At 39.7% G+C, this 22,629-nt stretch overlaps 1 protein-coding gene across 1 annotated transcript in view; it reads right to left on the bottom strand.

Moving 5' to 3' along the window:
- Nucleotides 1-22,629, bottom strand: part of kcnd1 (potassium voltage-gated channel, Shal-related subfamily, member 1) — a 133,431-nt gene that overhangs the window by 24,882 nt on the left and 85,920 nt on the right. The window contains exons 3-4 of the mRNA XM_017685783.2: nt 1,725-1,887; nt 452-535 (exon numbers count right to left, since the gene is read on the bottom strand). Coding sequence (XP_017541272.1) covers nt 452-535; nt 1,725-1,887 — 247 coding nt within the window. The remainder of the gene's footprint in view (nt 1-451; nt 536-1,724; nt 1,888-22,629) is intronic.

The raw sequence follows: 22,629 nt of genomic DNA, 5'->3' as shown, positions 1-22,629 counted from the left end.
GATGCCTAATTAAAAATGCTAATTAAACATCTGTCACAGTAGTTAAAGCTCATTATGTTAAGCCAATGTCATTTACTTAATAAAACATCTTATGTTATTTTCTGATAACTGGTATAAGATGTTTATAAGTACTATTTACATTATTAAATGCTTATACATGTGCCTACATAGCAAGCCTTCAAATAAAGTGTTACTCGGTTATTTGAGTCATCGTCTCTCCACTTTTTAGTATCAAATTCCAAATGAAAATGACCGATAAAAGAAAAAGCTATATTTTTATATGTGGATTGACTTTTAAAAGGAACCATCAGAATCAGATGTATCCATAGTTCACTAGCTATCCACCATTCCTGGTTTTATAACACATCAGTGACACGTTCACTTGTTTTTCAGATCCCACAGAGAGCATCTTGAATCAGTTTCATCAAAGCGTACACCCAGGCTCACTTACCTGCAGGCCCCCTTCTTCCTTGTACCGGAGGAATGCATTGGTGGTCCCTTTCTTAGCCAAGCGAATCCGAGCAAGACGTACTTTCTGTAAGACAGAAGACACCTCATTTCAAACCGACTGTGTCAGCACTTGGTCCACACACAGCCTAGTGTGCAGCAAACAGCCAATATAACTGTGATCTCTGGCTGCTTTAAAACTGGTTCCTGTCTGCTATTGAAACACGGCAAATTCAAATGCAGACTGCACTGCATCAAATCAGCATGGACAGTATTCTGCATTCTTCCCAAGACGCTTGTAAACACTGCAGAAAGCACTTCAGCATTACTGTGCATGGAAAATAAATCTCACTTAGCATTATTCTTTTAAATTGCAGCACAGTAGAGGGTATTTTAATAGAATAACTAAGAGGATGTCCTTTGTAGGAGAGCCCACATTATCAAAGAATCACATTAGTTTCTTGGTTTACATCCAAATATCTTAAACTAGTGGGCTCATCTTGCAGATCAAAGAAAACAGTCCATTAGTACATAGCACTTACTATCAGGCTAGTTATTTAAATCTATGGCACTGTTTAAAAGTACAAACACTGTTTAGGCAGGACAAGCACGCTGATTATGGACCATCTATGGCACACAGGCCAGACACTGGGTGTCTCCATTGTAAAATAACTCATGAAATGTCATAGTGTTGTCCAGGCTTGGATGAGTTAGTCATATTGGTACAGCCACATACAGTCAAATGTGAATCTGAGTGCTCACAAATTTCACCTACAATTTTGATATTCACTAGTTTCATCTTTTGGCATCATGTAAACTACTATTAATATCATCTATAACTGCAACAGTAAGAATAAACACAGAAAATAGCAAAACTAATAATGAGGTATGCAAATGGAAACCAGTGCAAAAGTGGGTGCACTTATTTTACATGCAAATTGGCAGTGCTGCATTTATGCAATGTTCCATTTAAAGACATCGGCGCTTCTGTTTTGTACTTACTGACACCACTCGAAAATGAGCAATACAAAACACAGCGTTTAAATATGTTATTGTGGGAAAAGAGTCAATAATCTGATTTCTGCAGTTATCTGATTATTCAAATGGAAATGTAAACAGCATACTCTGATTTCTTAGATTCTTAGAAATCCAATAAAGAAATGTGAGAAAATCAGATTTTCTGCAGTTGTCCGATTATTGAGTACATGTAAAGTGCATTGTCTTAAAAACAAAAAAACAAAAAGTACATTTTACAGTTAGGCTCCTCCCCTCCATACCTGCTGTGCTCGCATCTTGTCTGCTCTCTGGTTCTGGTGGTAGATGCGGCTGAAGTTGGACACTATGACGGGAACGGGCAGAGCTATCACCAGCACGCCGCTCAGAGAGCAGATGGAGCCGAAGATCTTCCCTGCAATAGTGTTAGGAACCATGTCTCCATACCTGCAACACACACACACAAACGTACATACATTCAGACACAGCAGCCTGAGAGCAGCAGTCACAAGAGCTTAGTGGGTAATGAAGTAACATATGATGTGATTAAAGTGAAACGAGGAAGCGACTATGCACTTATATGGTGTGTTATAAACCTCATTGAGCCTTAATGATATGAAGAGAATCCTGTAGGTGTGTGTGTGTGTGTGTGTGTGTGTGTGTGTGTGTGTGTGTGTGTGTGTGTGTGTGTGTGTGTGTGTAATCACCAGAACAGCATGTGTTTAATTGGCTGAGCTATGTTTGAAGTCATGAAATACTCCAAATACGCGTGTATGACCACACACATCACTTTAATTCTGTATTAATACAAGTTATGATAACCACTGTGGAAAAACAATAATAATGGATTAACAGTGAGGCACCCACGACTTACTGCTAAAGGGAATTCCATTGAATCTTGTTTAATTTTGGCATAATTCAATCAGTGTTTTCTCAAAATATCTATTTAGACCAGGGTATTTATTTCAATTAAAGGACAACTCCAGTGATTTCTCCAAATGTCTGCTTTTTTCAATCACCGTGATGTGGACGAAATGATTCACAGTGGTTTGATGTGAACTTGTTCATTGCTGAGAAACAGGACTTTGGTGAAAAACAAGACTTAGGTGCTTCTCTTTTGTGATGTTGCACAGAGGAACATCTTAGACAAGTTCACAGTAGAGTTCACATTAATCGAATTGCAATCCATTAAACGGTGCTGAAGCTAAGGTTAGCTTGTTTGGGTTGACCGTTACCTGCTAATGTTAAGTTAACCCGCTAAGATGCAGATATTAGCTAGTTAACTTAATATATTGGGGCTTAAGGTGGCGTCATATTTACCAGCTTCCTTCTCCAATTTTCAATTCCACCTTAGCACCACAGAATGCAGGCATCTGAATACAACTACTGCACCATCTAAGGTGGAATGGAACATTTGAATAAGAAGCTGACAAAAAAAGAAATAAACAACTTCAGATTTCTCTTGTTTTGCCATTAGTAAGCCAGGCTAGCTAAGTATAATTTTACTAAAGTGTTTTCCTTCATTAATCATTTTTTAATACAGAAACTAGACATTTTTTACCAAGAAGTGCCAGAAAGAGGCTCCATGAAAACAGCAGAATGAAAAGGTAAGCATGTTAGCATGCTACTGGATCGTCAGCTATTTCCATGGCACTGTATATTTTAAATGGCCATTTGAGTTCTGATCAGACAGATGTATTTGTCCATGGCTGGGTGGTTATTATACATACAGTTCATTTTTAGCTAAAAGTATATCCAGTTGAAGCAGTGTTGCGGCAACAGGGTGTAAAAGAGGCTGGAGAGGAGTTAAACACACAAGCAGGTGAGAAAGAAGAACTAACCACAAAAGAAACAGAAACAGCAGAGCACACTCATAATACATATTAGTTTTCTGATTATATGGGGGACCAGTAGATACAGATCCATTTATATTTTAATCACATGCTCATTACACATGCAGTTCATCCTTTTCAGATAAAAGCATTGCACATTTTTAAAATTTTAAGTGACAAACAGCTTTTTTTCTCCCAATATGGAGGAGGTCTGTCTGTGTAATCATGTAACCACATGAAATGGTCCATAGGCTAAACTCTGATGTTAGTATTGTCTAGTTATGGCCCCGCCATTCACCCATCCAGTGCTGGAGCAGTGTCGGTAGTCTACTTTTAATGTAGACCATGTCAAGTCTGATCATCTCTGAAAAGGACTGTATGTAAAATTGAGTGAGTCTTCATTTGTAGATGCTGCCACTGCTGTAATGTTTTCCCTACTTTGACACTTCCTTTACTTTCAAACATGTTAGTGTGAAATTGGTCTATTCTGAGTTAGTAACTTTGTCTGATGAAGGCTTTGAGAATTCCTTGGATGCCCTAAGAAACAAACAAATGGATCCCTGAGCAAATCAAGCCTCACCTCTCACTCGAAGCCCAGATAACCAAATTGAAAGCCTTATTTTGGACATTCACTGGGGTGAAAAAAACAGTTATACTTTGATGTGTTGAAGGTAAAAGAGGATGAAAATGACCAGCAACAAGATGGATGGATACAGTCAGAGGAATCATGAACCAGCCATTCAGATACCTAATAGCCAAAAGACAGGACTTTCTGGAGAAACACTATCGGTGTTAAACAGCATTACACTTCATAGCCATGTTTAGTATACATTATAAATTCTTAATATAATGCATTATAAGTAGTGTTAATAACATGTTATACTGTCAGTGCGAAAGAAGTCAGTCCCAGCTTGGAGAGCATAAAGTAAAGATGCTGTTAGGGCTGCATCTTCGGGGCTTCAGTCATGACTATTCAAATGCTCCAAACCGGCTGTCCAGCCTAGAATCACTGCTCCAATGGACTTTTCTTAACCAGCGCTCTCACTTTAAATGTTACATTACATCACAGCAAACCAAGTACAAAAACACTACTGATGGCATCACTAGTTTAAAATCCGACATTTGAAACCTGAGATGAGCTTTACTGTGTATGTTTTAGTGTTTCAGTGAATTCTTCAGTAAATACTTCAACTTGAAGCCTCACTCTTAACACTGGAGGGGACTTTAGTACAGTAGGCTTCACTTAGAGTTATGCCTCACTTAATACAACTTATGAGCTCTTATAATTTGTTATGAACAGTACTTATAATGCATTATGTTAACAATTCATAATACATGATAAGCATGGCTATTACATGTAATGCATTTTATGAATATTTATAGCCATGGTTATAATGCCTTATGCATGGATCATAACATGTCATGAATGTGTTTATAAACGTGACATTCATAGAAAGTGTTACCACACTATCCATATGGTCATCAGGAGTCAGAAACAACTTGACGTCACTTGAAAAAAGGTCCCTTTCATTCTATAAACATGCCACATACATGAGGCCTGCAGTGTTACTATGAGGGTTCTATCTTTCATAACTGATTTTTGCAAAAAAAAAAAAAAAAAGCACTGTGCTGAAGCATTTAAGCTAATTGCATAAATTGGTTTGTGAGAGTATGTATTGGTATTTGAATCCACAGGGCTCCAGAGCTCATCTCCGTAACCCACAGCACCCTCATTTAGCGCAACTCATTTACCACAGAGTCCTCTTTAACTGCAGCGTCTATAGTCACAGACAGACCATAAACATCTACTGCAGCCTCTCTGACTCATACTGACACACACACACTCACTGCCACATACACACTCCACCACAGGTGTGCACACACACACACACACACACACACACACACACACACACACACACACACGCTCACAAGCAGACTCACAGCCCACAGCTGTGTTCCTGCTATAATCATGCTTGTCCTCCTACGCGCTGGTGGCTCATTAACTTTCTCACAGGGCCAGTGCTGCTTTTGCTTTAACCCATAAATCAGGCTGGCGAGCTGAAAGGAGACAGAAAGAGGGAATAGAAGAGCTGAAAACAGATAGGAGTACCCAAGCGCTGATCCCTGAGCACCAATCACAATTGGACTGAAACATCCCACGGGTTTAGATGCAGCATTTTCGCAAATTTGGAGAATTTATTGCCAAATCTGGCAATTTTTTAGGGTTTGAGATGGGCAACATACTATCCACTGATCATGGACCCCTAACCAGTGTGAACTGGCGATATTATTATCAAAGTTACAAAAAAAAATAGCAGAAATTGGAGTAAAACTGCATTCTGGATCAGATTGTGAAAATAGGTACCCATTTTTATATCAAAACTGTGCATATTTGTGGTGCCATACATGAAGCGTTGTCTGTTGTCACACCTCAAATTCAGCCTACAGATCATTCAGCCAATGGAAAATCAAAATGCTGCTGCAGGGTCCGCTCACCCAGTCTCCATGGACATGACTGTCAGAATATTGTATGTTTGGATTGTGGAGGCAGCAAAGAAACTCTACAATCGGTAATAAAAGTGGTGTTTCACTCTCTAATTTCTTCAAACCATGGTGCTATTTGTTTGGATATCTGTCTGACTCTATCCGTAATTAACATTACGTGATGAATTGTGTGTTTATTGCTGAAAATGTAAGTCAGTGAGCTCAGTTTAAAATGTCTACTATAATTTAACATGTTAATTAAGGCAAAACTGGAATAGAGCGTAATGATGATAGCCTGCTAATGCTAATGCTAAAATGCTAATTTTGACCAGGTGAATTGCAGCATGAAAGAGGTAGTTTGGTATTTCTGACATTTGACATTTTGCCTTATAGTCTCTGCCTTGTTGGAACACCTGCTTGGATTCCTGCATTTAATGTTGCTAAACTATGCAACAACATGTAAGATTTGGGGATTTGGAGACTCTCTGTTGGAAATGTATAATTGCATGGAACATGTGGAAGAACATTTGTCACATACACTATATTGACAAAAGTATTCAGTATTCAGTCACCCATCCAAATCACTGAATTCACGTGTGCCAATCACTTTCATGGCCACAGATATATAAACCCAAGCCCCTAGGCCTGCAGACTGCTTCTACAGACATTAGTGAAAGAATGGGTCGCTCTCAGGAGCTCAGTGAATTCCAGCATGGTGCCGTGATCGGACGCCACCTGTGCAAGTCCAGTCGTGAAATTTCCTCACTATTAAATATTCCACAGTCAACTGTCAGTGGGATTATAACAAAGTGGAAGCGATTGGGAACGACAGCAACTCAGCCACGAAGTGGTCGGCCACATAAAATAGAGCGGGGTCAGCGGATGCTGAGGCGCATAGTTCGCAGAGGTGACCAACTTTCTGCAGAGTCAGTCACTACAGACCTCCAAACTTCATGTGGCCTTCAGATTAGCTCAAGAACAGCATAGAGAGCTTCATGGAATGGGTTTCCATGGCCGAGCAGCTGCATCCAAGCCTTATATCACCAAGCGCAATGCAAGGTGTCGAATGCAGTGGTGTAAAGCGCCGCCACTGTACTCTAGATCAGTGGAGACGTGTTCTCTGGAGTGACGAATCACGTTTCTCCGTCTAACAATCTGATGGATGAGTCTGGGTTTGCCGGATGCCAGGAGAACCGTACTTGTCTGACTGCATTGTGCCAAAGGAAAAGGTTTGGTGGAGGGGGGATTATGGTGTGGGGTTGCTTTTGAAGAGTTGGGCTCAGCCCCTTAGTTCCAGTGAAAGGAACTCCTAAAGCTTCAGCAGACCAAGAGATTTTGGACAATTTCATACCTCGTGGGAACAGTTTGGGGATGGCCTCTCCCTGTTCCAACATGACTGCACACAAGTACAAAGCAAGGTCCATAATGACATTGAAGCTGTGATAGCTGCAAAGGGTGGGCCGATATCATATTAAACCCTATGGATTAATGCATGTGAAGGCAGACTGAATACTTTTGGCAATATAGTGTAGGTTGTGCTTCGGACCCCTAAAAGTGACTTTTGTGAGACTGTTGAAAGAGAATTCAACAGGAACTTGAAGAAGGATGTGGCCTCCTGCTACCTACTATTGTCATCATGTCTTTAACAGGATAAAGTTGATTTTGCTTTTGAGACTTAAACATCAAGCCAGACCTTCTTTTTGAGGCTGTGTGTGACTTAAAAATATAAAGACTATTTATGTATGATTATTTCACGTTTTATATCACACTTCTTTTACAGGTTGACTTGCAGCAGCCATACTCCATACTCCATATTTAGCAATGCTACTTCTTTCAGTTTTAACAAAAATATTACAGTTTCAACAAAAGTAACATTAACTTTTAGGGGCTGTTTTTCAATAGTGTTAGTTTAATTTTCAGAAAATGTATATCATTACTATAACATTACAGCCAGAGTTTTTCCACTTTCCACTCTGTTCTTACTCTATACAGAAATGGTCTCATCTGTATTTAAGAAAAATAGTGTTAATTAGGTTTAACTTGCAAATAAACTGTTTCCGTATGGGGAGATCCTTGGTGTTTTATCAAAGCATTAATGACTATAAGATACGTAGGCAAAGATTTATTTTCAAAAATCAGCCGGAAGTGGTATTGCTGTATTTGAAAGAGTATGGTGCTACTCTTATACCGCAATGTCATGACATAATTCTGCATGACTCATGTTGCTAAACAGTCTTTTGTATCTTACTTTCCATATGACACATTATTTGATTCATGTTATTTAAAGGCACTGAACTGACAACTGAACCGTCTGCCTGTCAGGAGAGACTTCAGCAAAGTCTCCTTTATCTTTTTCTATCTGGTCTCATTGCTGTGTGGGAGAAACTGTAGCAGCTCCTCTGCACCTTTAATCTGGATCAAATTGTAATACGTCTCCAGATTGGGTGGCCAGATCCTGCGCTCATTGAGTTGACAGTGTTCAGAGAAATTCAAGCTGGATGGTTCTGTTGGTGTCTGTTCAGAAGGCAGAGTTTAAAACACTTGTACATGTAATGTTAGTGTTACCTTTAGCCTCCACTGTTCCACACGTTGCTCAGGCAACTGAAGCTCAAATCTCACTCAGCAAATTATACGTACAAACATGACAGCACTGAACTGAACAGCAGATAAACAACTGAAATATGTACATGTGGAGGACAGACAGAGAGAGAGAGAGAGAAAGAGAGAGAGAGAGAGAGAGGGAAGGGAGAGCAGAGGGAGCAGAGGACAGAACACAGAAAAGAGAGAGCAAAGAAAGACAGTAAGAGAAAGGGTGAGATAGTAAAGAGACGGAGATTGGGTGATATAATTCTAGTAAGAGAAAGTGGTGGAGAAAGAAAGAATGAATGAATGAAAGAAAGAAAGACAACAGTATTGGAAAAAGCAAGAGGGGTCAAGAGAGATACAAAGAGAAGGACCAAGAAAGAGACAAAGAGAGATAAAGAGAGAGGAGATAACAGAGAGAGCAAAACACACCATAAGAGGGAAAGAGAGAGAGGGCTGGAGAAAGAAAAGAAAAAAGCATAGAAAGAGAAAGGGTGAGACAGTAAATAGAAGGGGGTAAGGGAAAGAGAGAAAAGAGAAAGTGACTGAAAACAGAAATTTAAAGAGAGAGACAGAGGAAGAGAGACACAGAGAGAGAGAGAGAATGAGAGAGAGAGGGAGAGAGAAAGAGAGGGAGAGAGAATGAGAGAGAGAGGGAGAGAGAAAGAGGGAGAAAGAATGAGAGAGAGAGACTGAGAGAGAGGGAGAGAGAAAGAGAGGGAGAGAGAATGAGAGAGAGAGGGAGAGAGAAAGAGGGAGAAAGAATGAGAGAGAGACTGAGAGAGAGGGAGAGAGAAAGAGAGGGAGAAAGAATGAGAGAGAGAGAGAATGAGAGAGAGAGAGGGAGAGAGAATGAGAGAGAGAGACAGAGAGAGAGAGAAATAACCAGACTGCATTTAAACTTTCACTTAATGTACAGCGGTTTTGTTGGAGAGAATCTGTAAATGGTTGAGATTAAAGCAGAACTTGTCTTCATCACGGTGATGTTATGAGCGTGAGAGGTGCTGTCAGACACAAGCCCTTCCGGTAACACTTTACAACAATGTTTCTTAGTTAATAAGTAACTAATCAGGAATTAAGCAGGAATGAATAATTAGTTTTGCAGTAACGCTTAAGTAACTTCTCAGTAGGCAATAGTGAAATAATGATTAGGGTAGTTCACTATTATATATTATATATTATTATATACTATAGTTCACTTCTGCGTCTCCTAGAGAACTACTTAGTAACTATGATTTATGAGTAGGAATAAGCAGGAATGAAGCACATGTACCAGTGTTTCGTCTGAACAGCAGTTCTCCTTTATTGTCGTCTTAAAGGCATGTAATTACTGTCAGTCTGACAATGAATGAGGTGTGACTGTTTTTCATTAGAATCTAATGATAGTCAGGAACAATATAAAATGAAAAATGGTAACTCATTACTAATTAACTAGGAGTTATTGATGATCAGGGATAGTATTATAAAGTTAAACACATGGTAACTCACTATTAATGAACTAGGAGTTCGTTACGTGAATCCCATCTATATTGGACAGGTCAATATGAAGGACAGGTGAGCTAGATATCAGTGACTTTGAGCCAATTAAAAGCAACTCAGTTTTGCTAGCATTCAGTGTAAAAAGTTCAAACTCATCAGTCAGATAGAGTAGGTGGTGGTGTAGTCTGAACAGGGCTAACATAGATCTAAGTGGCGTCTGCGTAACAGTGAAAACTTAAACCATGAAGGCGTATTATTTGCCCAAGTGGCAGCATGTAAATAATGAAGAGCAATGGACCTAAAACTGAGCCCTGTGGAACACCGTTAGTCACAGACACCATAGAAGATTTATTATTCTGAATAGCTACATATGGATGTCTGTCACTGGGATATGAGGAAAACCAGGAAAGGGCGGATCCAGTAATACCAATTCTGTGCATATGAGAGAGTAATAGATCATGAGATATGGCATCAAAAGTGGACCTAAGATCAAGACGTATCAACATACTAAGAGCTCCTGAATCAGCTACACATAGAAGATCATTAGCAACTCTAATTGCAGTCTCTGTACTATGCAAGGGATGGAAACCAGATTGAAAAGGCTTGTATAAATGATTTGCTTCCAGGTGGGACTGCAGCTGTGTAGCAACTACTCTTTCCAACAGTTTAGCAGTGAATGGGAGATTAGAAATTGGTCAGTAATTATTTAAATCCAGGGTGGACTGATAGACAGCAGTAAGGCGATGGCAGATTGAAAAAGGTGAACAAATTCATAGCATAATTTAACTGAAACACAAGAAGCTACTACTGGGGGCTGCAGTAGTCAATAATGTTGAAAAGGGTCCTGGGCCGACATGAGCTACGGTGGATCACCAAAGATAGATAAGAGGAACATACCCTTTTTAAAGCATCTCTGTATCTATACATATGATCTACATAGGCTAAAGAATATACAGTAAGGCCAGTTTTCCTATAAAGCTACTCAAGACGTCTGCCAGTGGCTTTCATATAACTAACGGTTTCCCAGAATTCAGACACTAAGCTCAATGGTAAACCATGGTGAAGAGCGAGAGGACAGCACAAGCCTTTGTTTAAGGGGTGCAAGATGAAATCACTATATACAGAGAGAACCTCATCAGGACAGGACAGGGAAGAGATGCCAGAGAGTGGTAAAGTATGAAGTGAAGCAGAAAAAGTTGAAGGATCAAGAGATTTCTGATTTCTGAAAATCACCATGGTTTTCTCAGAGCACTCATGGAAATGAAGATTAAAGCTGAACTCAATAAAATGATGGTCAGATATACCAATATGGGTGCCCTGAACAGCAATATTATCAAGTCCAGTTGTACAGATTAAGCCCAGTGTATGACCATGTTCAAGTGCGGGAAAGTTTACATGCTGTGTGAATCCAAAGCAGTTGAGCACTGACACAAAATCAGTTGACATAGTCGAGGCCTTGTCAATATGAACATTAAAGTCCCAAAGTAATATAACAGCAGATGACAGAGCACATACTTCAGAAGGCAGTTCAGATAAATCCACTAGAAAGTCCATTAATCTGCATTGGAGTAGGACGATAGATTAGCACAGCAAGTAATGGAATCGGACCAGGTAATTTACATACAAGATGTTCAAAAGAAGTTCAATCACAAGAAAGTAGATTATTACAGAATATAACTGCTAAACTCCCACCTCTACCTTAAAGTCGAGGTATAGATAGGTAATTAAAGCTGGGAGAAGCCGGTGAGTTCAGGTGTAAGAAGTCATTTTGTATCTGCCACGTTTCGGTGAGAAATAACGCATCAAATTTACTCTCAAGCATCTTTTGCTGAAGAAGTAGTGATTTTCCTGATATCGAGTGGCAGTTTAGTAAGGCCATACTACTAGTGTCCTCGCAATTCGTATCTGTTTCCTGACTCCAGTCAACTTTGCACAGCGGTCGCAAAAGAGTAGAATCCCTACCATGGTGTCCACGCTGTGAGAGGGTTGCGCGGTGTAGTTGACCACATCGACGGTATTGCAGATGATGAGGAAACAGTGTAGTGGAATGTCTGCTAGATCCTACTTCAGCAATGTACGTAGCTAGGGCACCTGGCTATTGCAAGTAATTTACAGTAACTGAGGCGTAAGTGGCAGTTCCAGCTATGTAAGTCTGCTGATGTATACTCAATTACCATGATTGGGAGATTCAAAGCAAGTATTCCAAAACTGAACATCAGCCACCTGACCGTATTGCCAACCTCACTGGCCCTACGTCCACAACACAACAGAGGTATCGGACAGTACCTACCAAGGCAGGGGATATTCATTTATCAAATATCAATATCAACTTCAAGTCAATATCAAATTAAAACACAGCAATGTGTCTGTAAAAATTAGCAGAGGGTGCCCCCCTCGTCCCCTCTCGAGAGCTCCACACTGCACAGTTTAAAGTGCATGTTTAATTTTTAACACTCACTTGTACACAGTTTCCCCATTACTGAGCATTGTTAGCGATAGAATGATTGTTTTGGCAAATTCTTTTGATTAACTGACAGTTCTTAGTCAGAGATAAATTAGTCGAATAAAGCATTGCATTTTATATAAACAAGGCTCTGGGCTACCTTAACAGATTCCATATGTAAATATGTTTTACATGGCCATGAATTTACGTCATAGGATTAAGCATGTATTTCACAATATATATACACATATATACACATGCATAAATATCAAATATTGGACATATATGCATAATATACAAACCTCATATCTCAAAAAAGGCAGCATTTATAGGAAAATAAAAATGCTCTTAACTTTTAATGGAAGTAAATAGATTTTTTTCCAAGTAATTTTGGACCATTTCTATTCAAAATTCTGTTCATCATGACACATCTTAAAGGGAAGCTGCCTTTTCAAATTGCGCTAAAGTGAAAAACTGCAAAAATGGAGGCACAAGCGTTTGTCCTTACAGCAATGATATATTGTCTATGTCTAATACATATGTCTGATACTTGCATCACAAATATACTGTATGTCTGATTCAAACACTGAAAGAATTTTTAAAGGAAAAACATTTTAATGAAATACACCACCAACAAACGTGTTACAGATTTAACCAACTACTGCGTCTGTATTTTCAAGCTGGTTTAGGCTGGCCTAGTGCTGGTACAGTGATGCTTAAGCCGGATACCCAGTGTGGTCATGATGACTGACCAGCAGTCCAGCATCCAAATCACAACATATGCTGTTTGTTTCTAGCAGGGATGACCTCAGATGACTGACACTTTCCCAGTTTCTTGAGTAGGAGTTCTCAGTTTTGCCTTCTGGTGCAAAAACAAAAACGCAAACTTCACACACCAAACACGTCCCGGCTGACTGACTACATTTACAAGGTAAAACTGTGCGAAGTTGATTTGACATTAAAACATTTAATCCTTGCTCTAATGCACCTTCATCAGCTCATTATCAAGCCCTGTTAAAATTATATGTGGTAGAGCTGGGAGATATTCAGCAAAGCCTAAAGCTCTGTTTTATAACCTGTGCTGAAAGACAGCAGCAATAGGCTGAAACTGTGCTGGAGATTTGGAGAGAGTGAGAAAGTAAACACAACGTCCAGCACTTGTACAGTTTTATGGTGGAGATTGGGAGTTGGTCCACAGGACAACTAATGGACTTTCCCTGGGAGGAAAAAATGTTCCAACATTTCTCTTAATTCTGGAAACGTCCACTGGTCTCAGTATACAGCAAAATGGCAGCAAAAACCCACACCAGGTGTCATCAACCTGAGGCCAAATGGACCAAGCTTTGGCTGAAATGGATGTAGAGCTGTAGGCTTACCTTTTCAGGTGACTGCACTGGTATTGCACAAAATATAGCAGCACACAGAGGAACACTTGACAACGTGTTTAATGGTTTAAAACTCACAGCGGGAAAGTGGTAGGTTTTCGTGTTAGCTGAGTATCAGAGGCTGCCTCGTTAGATGTGTTAATGAATAACCCCATTGTCAAAAAAGTTGGGATACTGTGCAAAAACTAAATAAAAACAGAATGCAATGATATGCAAACCATAAAAGCTGCTTTTTGTTTACATTTTGCATTGTGTCCCATCTTTTCCAAAGAAAGTTTGGATGCTGTTTCTGGGCATAGCTCATATCTGCTAGAGCAGTTAGCCTAGTTAGTGATACAGCCACAGTGTCTCTACCTTCTCAGCCAAGTCTTTACCAACACATTGCTGTAAACAATCTCAGGTTCAGTCACTCATGTTTCAGAATAGCAAAGGATAGCATAACATATCTACTCACAAATATGAGCAAAACCATTGTCTTTCACTGAAATGGCCTGTATGTTGTGGTATCAGTGTAAGACACAGAGGAAGCCATACACATGGCCATAGCAACATTTGCTGTCCTCCCATAATCAAAGTAACAAATATAAGAATACTGATTTCAGGGTTTTGAAGCTCATTTTATACAAAAAGCCTGATACAATCTGCAAAGAAGTCTGAATTTTGACTTTTTATAGGCTCATACAGTGTCAGAAACCACACAAGCTAGTCTATTTGAGACAACTTAACAAACCAATGTTTGAGTCAAGTGCATGAAGAGTGCATGCAGTGACATAGTTACAGGTGGTCTGTGTGGCCTGACTGACCAGGGTCTTCTCACTTGGAAGCCAGGCTTGCAGATATTTGATTGACTGAGGCCTGGAAAGCTGTTTTATTTTACTAAAACATGTACATTTTCTCCAGATTATGGGACCTAAGCTGACTTGTACTAATTCAAGGCATATGATTTTACTTACCTGGCTAGCAAGCAAAGGAAGCTAGCAAGTAAGTGTAGGCGTGAGGTTAATTAGCCAATACCCACAACAGTCTGCTGTCAATTGGTATCACACTTTGGTAGTTATATGTGACCTAAGCACATGATACTTGCTAGCCAGTCCCTCAACATATAACAAGGCTCTGCTTGAAGCACAACCCTGGCTATGCTACTGGTTCACATAGTGCTGTTCGGTACGTATAAGCTTACACTACCTGTTAGGAACTTTAGCTTTTTATCTTTAAAAAATTAAAGAAGCACATTGTATGCACCAGACATGTCTTGGCTGATCAACCACTTTTGGGGAAAATGTCTAAATATGATTTTAGGCCAAGTGATTATTTCTTTCCTTTGAAGTACCCAGACAGTGATATGTTCACCTGGTCATCTCCATAACTCACTCATGCTCACCAAAGCTCAAAATCTCTAAATCCAGAGTTGTACTGTATGTTATCTTGTCTTCTGTGGTACTAAGTCTATTTAACATTGTTTTGACTCTCTCATCCTTCATCCCTCCTTCTCACTCTCCCCACTCCTTCTTTCTTTCTCTTCTGTTGTTCAGTAGCCCTTCAGGGGGCATTGAGCTCCCTGGACCAATTTCCATCAGTCGAGCTTCTAATTGCATTCAGAGCTGGAAAAGCTCCAAATTATGGAAAACTGGGAGATAGGCAAATGGCCTCAGGCTCACAGATAAGACAGAAAACAGATCGAGATTTGTATAATGATGATGCTCCTTATCTTACTTTCCTTTGCTCGCTCCTGTGTTCTGTGCATGCAGTAAGTTAATGTTACAAAGCAGAAGCAGCGTGGTGTGAAGCAGGGTTTGTTATGTGAAATCCCTCAGCAAATCTTCTTTACTAGCCTGGAGGCCATTAAAACACTCATTACCACAGTCTGGAGTGGATACAGAGTGTGGGTTGTATTTATCTAACATTACTAATGAAGAACTGTGATCTGGGATAAGTCTTAGTCCTGTTCTATTTGACGTTATTTCGGGCATTCTGGGAATTGGCTGCCTGATACAGTAGCTCCGTACAGTAGCTCATGTAATGTATGCATCCTTTAGGCTTGTTTGTTTTCTTGGGTGTGTCAGTGTTGCAATGCCAATGTACACACATGCATTTGTAATCACATAATACTGTTTACAGTCAACTTGAAATCAAAATGCACTTGAAAATTGAATGCTGTGTTTACATATTACTGGGAATATGGCAGGAGCTTCAGCCTTTGCCTCTTCTGTCTCAAAATGAGTAATGCCCTTTTTGATAGCTTGAGATGCGGCTGAGTGAAACCTGTGTAAAACTTAGAACTGTCCCCAGAGGGCAGGCACAGTTTGATTGTGTCCCTTATTTGATTAAATATCTGTTAAACAGCAGCCTGATGCTGTTTCTACTGACCAAACCTTTTTTGCCTGCCACTTTCAGTTTACGTCACACGGCAGTTTGACCACAGCTTTCCTGGCTGGCAACCTGACTTCCTTCTTGCGTTAGTTAAACATGTACCGCCGCAGTTGCACAGGGCTGGAGTTGGCATCGTCTTCACCAGGTAGCACAGATGGCAGCATGTAACTTCCATTTAAGGTGGAATACAAAATAAGAATCAGAAGCTGCAGGAGAAGCTAACTGAAATTTGCCACGGTGACTGTAATGTCAGTCTTTCCTGGTTAAATTAATCCTCTTTACTATTTGATGCCTTATGCCTTTTAGTCTGACCCATGACAGAAAATAAAACTTTAAAAAATAATAAAAAAACATCTGTGGCCCGGAGTCCAAGACTCTGTGGGTGGGTAGGATGGTCCCCCCTTCTCCCCTTATCATTCAATGATCTGGTGGTTGGCGCTTTCCTCTGAGCACGCTTGGCTGTCCAATGACGTTGTGTGAGCAGCAGTTCGAAAAGATACGGTGGTGCTTTTCAGGTCTCGGAGGAAACGTGTGCTAGACTTTGCCCCCCTAGTGCTGGTGGTATCGTTTGACTGGGTTGACTGGAGTCCTAACTAGTGGGTGGAATTTGATATGACTAAAACTGGGGAGAAAATTGGGGAAAATAAAAAAATGTATAAAAAAACAGGGAAAAAAAAGGAAAAAGCCTTCTGTTGTGGGTTATTTGCATGGAATGCATAGATTTTTGTCCCTGGATAATAATAATAATACAAAATAAATGAATAATAATCCTTTTTTATTAGGATTAGGCTTGCTGTTGATTCTTGCAACAGGAAAAATGAATTTGAATATTCATTACCTTTGTATAATTGTATAAAATATAATCAGATCTGCCTGTGTACAGATCACCACAGTTAGCATAACTTTGCCTATATTGGTATTTTCATACAGTGACAAAAAAAAATCCTGATATAAACCAGATGTGCACCCACAAAAGGCCCTTCTGGAACATCTCAGCTCTTCTGTCCTTTTGAATGCTTTTGTATTGGACTCTACTATCTCTGTATTATAAGGTGGTTTTTGGTTATGGTTCCACATCTTCCTGGCCTTTACTTACATCTATGACCAAAATGTTACTGTTTAATCAAGAGTTGTGTTGCAGCAAACCAATGAAAAGTGACCATGTGTTAAACACACCTGCCTGAAACTGGGCCTCCAAAGTTGATAAGGCTATGTCCCTTTACATCAGGCTTTCAGAGACCATCACCATGATATCAGTTTTAATTCCCCCAAGGGAGCTGAATGATGAGGCCTGGTCAGAGTGGCCAGTCTTAAGCTATGAACTGCTGTGCTTGTGTTGTAGATGAGGATGTGGACATTTTGGCCAGTCGGACAGGAAAAAATGTGGTTTATGGCAGTCAGTAGATTCCAATGTCCTGTGATTGATCTATCTGTCTGTCTGTCTGTCTGTCTGTCTGTCTGTCTGTCTGTCTGTCTGTCCTTTTTGAACACATCTGTACTGACACCTGCACTTAATTGCAGATCAGCACTCGTAAGTTGAGCTACTTCAAGCTCGATCCCCCTAAGCTGCAGCCGAAAACATGAAAAGCAGTAAAGACGGAGCTATAAAGAGGCGAGTGCAGGTAGGGAATGAGGAGTGTGCTGTAATGTTTTATTACACAGCATAAATTCACACGCTGCTGCTCATCCCTCCAGCATTACAGGGGAGAGCTGCTACTCCCATGGTTTCCTTTAATAGAAAAACTTGGACAGACAGCCTGTGGAGAGGAGGAGGCTGCCTGACCTAGATGCCGGTCCAGAAAGGGGTCAAGGAAGTAAGAGAGATAAAGAGTGAGAATACAGAAAAAGAATGAGAGAGAGAGGAAAACAGGGAGAGAAAGAGAGAGAGAGAGAGAGAGAGAGAGAGAGAGAGAGAGAGAGACGCTTCACATGCTCCTTTTCATGGACCACATGTGGAAGAACGTTATGGCGTGAATAAAAACATTAATAGGAGTGAAAAATGACTGATCGTGTCATGAAAAGTCTTATCGCTTGTGAAAAAATGTACGATCACTTCTGTCACATATTTTTCATATGTAAAGTGTAAAAATCACACGATGACAGCAAACACGTCATATCATGTAGGTGATGTGTGATCAGATCTAATGTCACGCCCTGAAAGTTGCATGTTTTTTGATCATTTACTTTGTTTTGTTTAGGTTTTTTGGACGTGATCACATGATGATCAGTGAAAATGTCAGGCTCAAACAGAATACAGAAGCTCGCAGACCCCACGCAGGTAAAAAGGGCTTCTTAACAAAGGGAGTGTCCATAATCAAAATCAGCCAATCCAAAGTCAAAAACCAGTACACCAAAACAGTAACCAGGAGGAGAGGCTAAAAGGAAATGTCCAAAAAAACAGAAACAGGGTCAAACCAGAAATCACAACAATACTGAGAGGGCAAGACGAAAGAGAGGGTTGAAGAAAACAAAGCAAGGTTCATACACGAAATGGCAAAAGCTTAGTAAAGCTCTGATAGCACAGGCAATACTTTACAATGTGATAAGCTAAAGCCCAGACTAACAGGTAACCATAAGAAGGAACAAGTGAGAGTGATCAATAGTGATCAGGTGAGGCAGAACACTGGAGAGTCATGTGAGGGAGGCTGGTGGTCATGCAATCAGGAATGGGGATCTGGGTAATGGAGTCCAGAGGCTGGGAGGCAGAGACAGCAGGAACGGAGGGAAGCGTGATAGAAAACGTGATTGCATGTAAAAAAAGGTGCGATCAACAATGAAAAATGTGTGAAGAAAGAAAGAACAAGCAATAAAACAACAAGGAAACGAAATCCTACATCCTAGGGACGTAACAGGCCTGAAAAAGTAGGATCACATTTGAACGTGGAGAGAGACAGAGAGCTGTAGGAGAGAAACAGACACATATACTATGAGACCGACAAGAGAGAAACAGAGTGAGAGAAAGTGATGTGAGAGAGAGAGGGAGGAAATTACCATTAGAATATGAGAGAGAAGAAAGAGAGAGAGAGAGAGAAGGTGAGAGAAAGAGGGCGAGAGAAGCGGAGGGCAGACAGAAAGACAGGAAGAAAAAGAGAATAGATGGAAAAAGGAAAAGAGACAGAACGACGGAGAGACTGTCAAAAAGAGAGACAAAAAGAGACCGAGAGACAGGGAGAGGGGGATAATGTGAGATAGAGTGAAATAAAGACAGATAGAGAGAATGCAAGAGAGAGAGAGACAGACAGTGAATGAGAGACTAAAAGAGCAAGAGAGAAGAGAGACAGAAAGGTGGAAGAGTGAAAGAAAGATACATTGTGAGACAGACGAGGGAGAGAGACAGAGAGTGAGAGAAAAAGTAAGAGAATGTGAGAGAGAGAGGGGGAAGAAAGTGAGAGAAGGAGAGAGACACAGAGACAGACAGATAGAGCGGAAGAAAATGAGGGAAAAGATGGAGAGGAAGAAGAGAGAGAAAGATAAAGAGAGTGTCAAAAATAAAGAGAGAAAGACAGAGGAAGAGAGAAAGAGAGACGAAGAAAAAGTAGGAAAAGATGGAGAGAAAGAGGAAGAAAAGAAAGAAAGGAAGAGAGGCTCTCAAAAACAAAGAAAGAGAGAGAGAGAAAGATGCAGAAAACTGAAGACAGGATGAAGGAGAAACGGAAATGTTCCCGTTCTCGTGTACGGCAATCGCTCCCGTTTTGCGCACTTCCTTCACTCCCCTAACAGTTATTCCCGCTTTAATCCAGATCACTCCATCACAAGCTTAAGTTTCCTTCGGGATCAATAAAGTTTCTATCTATCTATCTATCTATCTATCTATCTATCTATCTATCTATCTATCTATCTATCTATCTATCTTAGCCTCTGTGATCAGCCACGAAACGGCTGTTCCTGATAGAAACAGGTTGTTTTTCCTGTTATTGTTAATAATGCTGAGCAGTGAACTGCAGGTTAGTGTGTTTTCCTACTCCAGTACACATGAGTGAACTCATGAAGAGTTTCATAATTAGATAATTAGATAATGAGATAATGAGATAAGTGGGTGGGTGAGAGTAGAGAAACATGGTTGTGTGCGCTGCAGGGACCAGATCTGAGGAACTCTTTCATGCAAGCGAAAGCATTTAACTGCAATTAACCCCTTAATGCTTAGTTTGCTCATGTCATAGATCAGCGTCCTGAACAAACCCGACATGCACTCTTAAAACAGACCATTTGAATGCTTGAAGGGTTCCATGCTTCATTAAAGCATTCTTCAGACTGAAGCAGAATGTGTTTTATGTGGTTCTATATAGCTCTTCTATTGTAGTGATGTCAGGCTTGTGAAGTGCATCAGGCTTGATAAAATGTTATATATGATATTGATATGATATTGGGCTCTAATATACATGCAGCTGTTTGCTGTCTGAAAGTACTATCAGAAGGCTCCATATGTTTCAACGGAGCCCTGGCTGAAAAGAGAAGGCTCTGTGTGCGTTGACGGAGCCCAAGCTTGGGGCTCTAGGATCCCAAGAGAGAGAGATGGGCCCCATGCTATAGAATAAGCTGAAGCTATTATAATAGAAACCAGATGTGAACTATACCTTAAAGACGACAACAACTGGGGTATACATTTCTGCTCCTGAAGAGACTGGGGGGAGAACATTTGGCACGTTTCTCTCCAAGCTGGTTCGCGAAAGCTTGATCCTGACTTCGATCTCTAAATGCAAATAAACTTCTTTTTTATGCAAGAGACGGGTGTCACCGAAGAGTTTCTACCTTCACCTTCACAGCATCGCAACAGAAAATAAACTACACTTGAAACAATAGAAGAACCCTTTTTGGTGCTATAGTTCTATTCAGAACCACATACAACACATTCTCGATCAGTGTGAAGAATGATTTTACCATGCAAAGATTTTAAGCATGCAAATGATTCTTTGAGTGTTCATGGTTGTATATAGAACCATTGTCTTTACTAAAGAACCCTTGAAGAACCATCGTTTTTAAGGGTCAACCGCAAATCAAAACATTTTTTTTACCTCGTTAGTTCATGTCCTTTCACATAAAATGTCATCATATGATATAATTCTAGGGGTGATTTTTGTCTCCCCTCTAAAATGTCCTCTGGGGTTTGGTGATTTCACCGTGCACAAGGGGGCAGGGAAAAATAACTACAATTAACATTAGGTTTAACCTCCCTCTCCCACCACTCCAATCTATCATTAAGCAAAAAACACTAAGCTAGCTCAGAGACCCTCCCCTCGGAAATATGTCACAGTGCGGAAAGAAAATGCCCAATGATTTCCAATCCATATTGACTTCACGTCTTCATATGCATTGTGTACATTCTATACATTTTCTAGGATCTTCTAACATGATTCACATAGTCGCTTTTTTAGTTGCTGCTGTAACTTTACAAGATTCTTCAGCATTTAACCCTCAGGCTGGTTTTATAGGGTGAAGCTTGAATGCAACTTTAGTTGCATGAAACCTATATGAAACTAAGTTGCATTTGAGTTGCATAATGAAAAGTGTAATGCAACTCACTTGAAACCCAGCTGCAACTGTTACAAGCATCTCAAGTTCGTGAAAGAAGTTTCAAATAAAGTCAAAGTCAAATGCAGATAATGTGTCACATGGTTATAATAAACATCATCATTCAAACTATCAATTTCATCAGAAGACAGTTTACTGAATAATTTAAAACAAGATCCTCCTGAACGAGTTTACACAAGGCTGGCAATTCCTAATTTCGTCAGCTTAAGCCATGACAACAAACAAACAAGCTTCTCAAAGATATTATTTCTGTAAACAGCTGACTTAAACCCAGATAACGGTAACAGCTATTTTAATTGCTGCTTATGTCACTTTCTATTGCTGCTGTTGTGATCTGTGCAGCTGTAATCATTTTGTTTCCTCTTGTCACCACCAAATTCAAAAAAGAGGGAGACCACAGTAAAGTCACAGTACAGTAGAGGAGACCAAGGTGCAATCCACGATGAACTGTCAGTGCTTCTAGGACAGAACGAGTGAGACAATTTTAGTAGATAAAATAAATAGCTGGAAAAGTACGTGGAGTAATTTAACATGTTTCATCCAGCTTTGATTGCTTTTTAATTGCTTAGCAGACAGAAATGAACCTGTTGCACAGAGTAAAGCCAGCCGGTATTATCAACATGTTGCAATATGCTATTAATTACATAATATAGTATCATTCATAACTCAGTTAAAACATGCTGAGAAATTGTATCCGAGGTGTAAATTTACTTCAGTGTTCACTTCAGTGTGTAATTAATTATGTAATTACACACACACACACACACACACACACACACACACACATGTATATATATATATATATACACACACAGTACTGTGCGAAAGTCTGAGGCAGCCAAGACACATTTTCAAAATCTATTTATTTGTGTAGGTTGTGTTTATTTGCTGAGAAAAGTGTTAATATTTGAATAAACAAAATTTATAGAATATTAATTAATAATGATAATGACTATATATATATATATATATATATATATATATATATATATATATATATATATATATATATATATATATATATATATATATATATACACACTTTATTAGGTACACCTTGCTAGTAAAAGGTTGCACCCCC

This window comes from Pygocentrus nattereri, chromosome 28 (genome assembly GCF_015220715.1).
Source record: "Pygocentrus nattereri isolate fPygNat1 chromosome 28, fPygNat1.pri, whole genome shotgun sequence".
Classification (NCBI taxonomy): Eukaryota; Metazoa; Chordata; class Actinopteri; order Characiformes; family Serrasalmidae; genus Pygocentrus; species Pygocentrus nattereri.
This window is presented reverse-complemented; position numbering and strand designations above follow the sequence as displayed.